At 60.3% G+C, this 5,366-nt stretch overlaps 1 protein-coding gene across 1 annotated transcript in view; it reads right to left on the reverse strand.

The window, feature by feature from the left end:
• The window catches only part of BTBD17 (BTB domain containing 17), a 4,831-nt gene extending 1,007 nt beyond the window's left edge, over positions 1–3,824 (reverse strand). The window contains exons 1-3 of the mRNA XM_004709317.2: positions 3,682–3,824; positions 1,523–1,799; positions 5–377 (exon numbers count right to left, since the gene is read on the reverse strand). Of these exons, the coding sequence (XP_004709374.1) occupies positions 5–377; positions 1,523–1,799; positions 3,682–3,766 (735 nt within the window). The 5' untranslated portion in view covers positions 3,767–3,824. The remainder of the gene's footprint in view (positions 1–4; positions 378–1,522; positions 1,800–3,681) is intronic.
• Positions 3,825–5,366: the final 1,542 nt, after the last annotated feature.

The raw sequence follows: 5,366 nt of genomic DNA on the forward strand, positions 1-5,366 counted from the left end.
CGGCCGCAGGCGGCCGCGCGCGCCCCAGCCAGGCCTCCAGCGCCTGGAACAGCTCCAGCTCGTCTTGCAGCACCAGGTCCGAGCGCTGCAGCAGCTGCGCCAGCAGCTCGGGGCTCACGAGGGCCCACTCGGCGCTGCCCGCCACCGCCGACAGGTTCCAGGCCAGGAACTGCAGGCAGCTGGCGCGCAGCGCCTCGTCGCCGGTGCTCTGGGCGTAGTGGTACCAGCCCACCGCGGGGCCCGCGCCCCCCGCCAGGTGCGCGCGCATGTAGTCGGCCACGCCGCGCCGCAGCGAGGTCACTCCGTATTTAGTGGCCAGCTTGTGCAGGGGGATGGCTTGGGCCAGGACCAAGGTCAGCTCACCGCAGTACAGGTACCTGGGGAGGGGCGAGAGGTGGGGCGGGGTCAGGGTGGCCACGCCCCTGGGGAGAGCTTGGGGCCCGGAGCAAACCCTTCAGGTCCTGCCTTCTCAAGGGTCCTCCCACTGTGCTCCTTCCTTGCCAGAAACCCACCCACTGCCAGCGAGTCCATTCCGATTCATTAGCACCCTGTCTATACAGGCTTTGAGCCCATCTTTACGGAAGCTGACAGCCTCATCTTCCTCCAAGAGAGCGGTGGGTGAGTTTGAACCGCACAGGGCTGACAGCCGGAATCCGCAAGGCCCGGCGATGTACTTCTGTAACGATGATACAACAACCGAACTCGCTGCCACCGAGTGGATTCTGACGCATAGCGACCCTGTGTAGGATTAGGGGGAAGACCACGTCCATGGCCCTGACTACCGCTGGGGAGGAGATCTTTACATCCCCTTCTGTTTTATGCCCCCTCTTCCTGCTACCGGAACTTGGAAGTAAGGGCGGGAGCTTGGCGGCCGTTTTGTTTAAGCCACTGCATTCAAAGAGCCCCTCTAATTCGCTCTTTCACTGTCATGGAGTCCATGCTGACTCACAGCTACTGGACAGGACAGGACACAACTGTCCCTGTAACTCTTTACAGGAGTAGAAAGCCTCGTCTTTCCAAACCCAGTTCTTAGACTATCATGTGAATGTTGCCCTGTTTCAGTGGGGGGGGGGGAGGCGGGCACAGGGGAGGTTGGCAATGGCTTGGCTAACTTTTTCAGCTCTCTAGCATAGTGGTTTCACACCGGGCTGGACACCAGGACTACGTGGAAACATGAAAAGAGCAGTGGTCGCTGGCCCGGGAAGCCCACCATCCCGGGCAGGGGGAGGGGGTCTGAAGAGCTGCAGTTTGTAAAAGCCCCCCTGGCGGGGTCTGGAGACACCGCTCAGAGGGGGTTCTTGGGGTGGGGAGCTGACCCTGTCAGGTGACTCTCACAGAACACACAGGCAAGGTGGGGCATTGCTCAGAGTTCAGCATGGCAGGGATGGGAGAGGAGGCCGCCTGAGCACACCTGGACCTCTGGGGGCCCAGGCTTCAGGGATCCTGTGGGTGGAGGGGCCAGGGCCTCGGGAAGAGGTGATTCCCCCCCAAATACTCCCCCCCAAAACCTGCTCTGCCACACCTGATGAACTTGTCAAAGACGGCGGCGCAGTCTCGGGGCTCCAGCAGCTCCACCTCGCTCTGGTTCCCCAGCAGTCCCCGGAAGAGCTCGCTGTGCAGGTTCAGCAGCAGGCGGTGGGCGTGAAAGACACGGACCTCCTCGGTGCCCACCGCCTGCACCCGCAGGACCACGTCGCTGGCGTTGCCCTGCCGCAGCAGTTCCTGCAGGCGCTGCAGCAGCATCTGGGCATGGTTGATGGAAGGGCCCGCTGCCTCCCCACCGACGTCGGCTCGCTGGGCTGTGGCAAGAAGGAGCCCGAGCCTGAGGAAGCCCCTGGACCCAGGGCCACATGCTGGGACAGAGGAAGCCCGGGGCCACATGTGGGGACAGTGGGAGCCCGGGACTACATCTGGGGACAGAGGGAACCAGGGCCATGTTCAGGGACAGAGGAATCCATGTATGGGGACCAAGGGAGACAAGGGCCATGTATGGGGACAGAGGGAGTCCGGGGCCATGTCTGGGGAGAGAGGGAGACAAGGGCCATGTCTGGGGACAATGGAAGCCACATCCAGGAACAGAGGAACCACCTAGAGACATGTGCATATGAGAGTGAGCAGAGGAGCTGTGTGTGCATGTCTGCTTGTGCCCATCAGGCGTGTGGATATATGTATTCACATGGGCACCTCCTGGGTAGAACAGCCCCTTCCCATCCTGGGAGGTTGCCCTTGGTTCTGGGCCAGGGAAGGTCATGAGCAAGACTACTCAGAGCTAACTCTTCAGTGCTAGATGTCCCCAGTGAGAGTTAGGGGAACTCTTGGTCCCATCCATCTGGCTCCCTGAAGAACTGTCTACTTGACCTGCCGCCGAAGAGGCCGAGACACTGGTGCTTCCCTTGCTGAGGGTCTGTCCAGGGCTGGCCCCGAGGGTCTGTCTAGGGCTGGCCCCTCTCCCAGTCATCAAAGTGGGGCAGTTGTGTCTATCCAACCCAGGATGCAAGGGCACTCTCAGGTTTAGCTGTGCCCCAGAGAGAGGGATTGTGATGGTGTGGGAGGTGGGAAAGGGCTCCCCGGGGAATGACCGGAAGTCAGCCAGTAAAGGTCCCCCTCAGGTTGCAGTGCAAAGGACCTGCAAGGGAAGTGGGGCGCAGGGAGGCTGGAGCAGGGTGAGGAGGCTGAGGGACCAGAAGGGAAACTCCTTTCCAGTTTGACTATCCTGGAGCCTGACTGGCAACACAGAAGCCCACTTTCAGCAGGTGACCTGGAGCAAGGGGTGAGGGGGGAACCCAGAGAAAGCGCAGAAGGTGGCTGATGCCAGATGGGACACTCCCAGGAACTGCATGTTGAGACTGGTATCGTCTGCCAGGGATGCCAGGAGGGTCAGATGGGGACGTGGGCACCGCTGCAGAAAGCTGCAGGCTCCAAGAGGACCTCTTAAGTCTGCAAGGAGGGGGTCTGGCAACAGCCAAGTGTCCCCCACCTTACACACACACACACACACACACACACTGTGCCTGGCTCACACTCACTCGTGCACTCGAACCCTCACTCTCACACAAGCGCCCTCATGCTATCACACGCATTTATGTACAACTCACTGGTGCACACACACTTCCATGCACTCACACACACACTCACACACCCGTGTGCTCACACCCTAACTTGTCACTCTCGTGCACGCATAGGCTCATCCACAACTAAGGCACACATTCCCGTGTGCCCATGTACTTCCACTCACACTCACATTCATGCACAACTCCCTCATGCACGGGTGCCCTCTTGCACACTCACACAGGCGTCTGTGGACTCTTGCAGAGAGGGTGCCACAAGAGCAGGTGAGTGTGTGTGTGTTTGTATGTGTGTGAGAGAGAGAGAAGGGGCCAGGGCAGAGGGAGAGTGGGAGGTGAGAGAGAAGCAGCAGTGATCGTCCAGCCCCACCTCCCCAAGCTGTCACTTTTCAGGACCTGACTGGCTGCCCGCCCATGGTGGCCCCTTTGCCTCTGCCCAGGCCCAGGACAAAGGAAGGGGCTCTTTTAGTCTCAGCCTCGGCTTCCTTCAGGGAAGAGCCACTGAGCGGTTGAGATAGACTCTGTTCTTGGCTCCCCGTGGGACTCTGGCTGAAGCCCTCTCTCAGCGGGGCAGTCCTAGCTATCCTCCCTGCCCCCACCCCCAAAACCCCCTCACCTGAGCGGGTGGCCAGGCCCACCAAAGTCAGGATGGCCCAGAAGCTGCCCCAGGACCCAGGCTTGGTGCTCTCTGTTCGCAGCATCTTGGGTCCACGCCCCCCCCCAAGTCCTCGGTAGGGGCCTGCAGCCAGGCTGCTCCTGCTCACTGCCCTCCTAAAACAGGACCCACCGGGCACCAAGCGGACAGCACCCCTCCTTGGACGACCTCCCTCCCCCAGCCAGCCTCCGCACAGATTGGTGGAAACTGGCCCCAGCTGTTGCCCAGGCAACCACTTAAGCCCAAGAGTGGCAGCCTCCGGGGCTATTGTGCAGCCGCAGGCCCCTGGAGGGAGACAGATCCGGCCCCCTCCCCCAGGCTCCTCTTCTTTCAGGGCTTCTTAGCCTTCGCCCAGGAAGTTTTAGGCTCTTGGAAAGGCGGGCAAGGGGCTCTAGGACCACCAGTAACACTGCCCTTGGGATCCACAGCCCCCTTCCCAGCGCCCAGGCGCAGCCTCTGCCCCAGCACGGAGCAGGCTTGGCACTTGGCTCGCTGGGAAACGGTGGTGAGCTGGCTGCAAGGGAGCAGCCAGGCTGGAAGAGGCCGCCCAGAGCCGGCCCCGCCCCATCTTGCTTGTTGAAAGGACTTGAAGTCCTTCCTGATGAAGGTCAAAGGATGGCCTTGAGTGATATCTCAAGGTAAAGAAAACCAAGCTGCTCAGGAGATGTAACGAGGTCACTGCTGGAGAGGCAATTCTGACTCATCGCCCCCATAGGACAGAGTAGAGCTGCCCTGTGGGTTTCTGAGACAGGACCTCTTTACTCGAGAAGACAGCCTCTGCTTTCCCCCTCAGAGCAGCTGGTGGGTTCAAGCTGCTGATCTTGCAGTTTGCAGCCCAACAGGTCCCCATGATACCACCAGGGCTGCACACTGAGCCTCTAACCCATAAGGTCAGCAGTTCAAGCCCACCTGTTGCTCTCTGGGAGAAAGGTGAGGCTGTCTACTCCTCTAAAGGGTTAAAGTCTCGACACCCCTCGGGGACAGTTCTAAGGGGCCCTGGGTGGTGTCTCTTTGAGTCAGATTGGCTTGAAGTCCGTGAGTGTGAGTTTGGGCCAATAGATAGCATCCTGATAAACCGAGAAACGATCGATATTATCAAGGGGATCCACAATCAGCGCCCACGGAAGCTGCCATCCGGATTCAGGCAATGGATTGCACTCAGCAAATCTGCGGCAAACGGACCCCCCCAGGTGTTTCAAAGCAGAGATGCCACTTGGAAAAGCAGGACGCCCCTGCTCCAAGCCAGGGTTTGCCCGTTGCCTCGTGGCACACGTAAAAGCCGGACCACGCAGAGAGAAGACCAGGGACCCGTCGATGCCTCTGAGTCGCGGTGTTGGCAAAGGCGATTGCATGTGTCCGAGAAGGGAGCCCCCCAAGGAGCCAACATGTCCGTGCTTGAAGACCAGCTAGAAGGCTCCTCAGAAGCCAGCGGGCCACGACTCCTGCTCACAGACCTACACGTCACCAGGAGGGACCTGTCCCTGGAGAAGGGCCTCATGCTTGGCAAAGCCGAGTGTCTGCAGAAAAGAAGATCCTCCATGCGACGGACTGACCGTGTGGCTGCAGCAATGAGGATGGAGCCGGGGCGGTGTTTCCTTCTCTTGTACGTGAGGTCACGCTGAGTCGGAGCTGACTCGTGGGCACCC

This window comes from Echinops telfairi, unplaced genomic scaffold (genome assembly GCF_000313985.2).
Source record: "Echinops telfairi isolate 266 unplaced genomic scaffold, ASM31398v2 ScPeMD7_7458;HRSCAF=8496, whole genome shotgun sequence".
In the NCBI taxonomy this organism is placed as follows: Eukaryota; Metazoa; Chordata; class Mammalia; order Afrosoricida; family Tenrecidae; genus Echinops; species Echinops telfairi.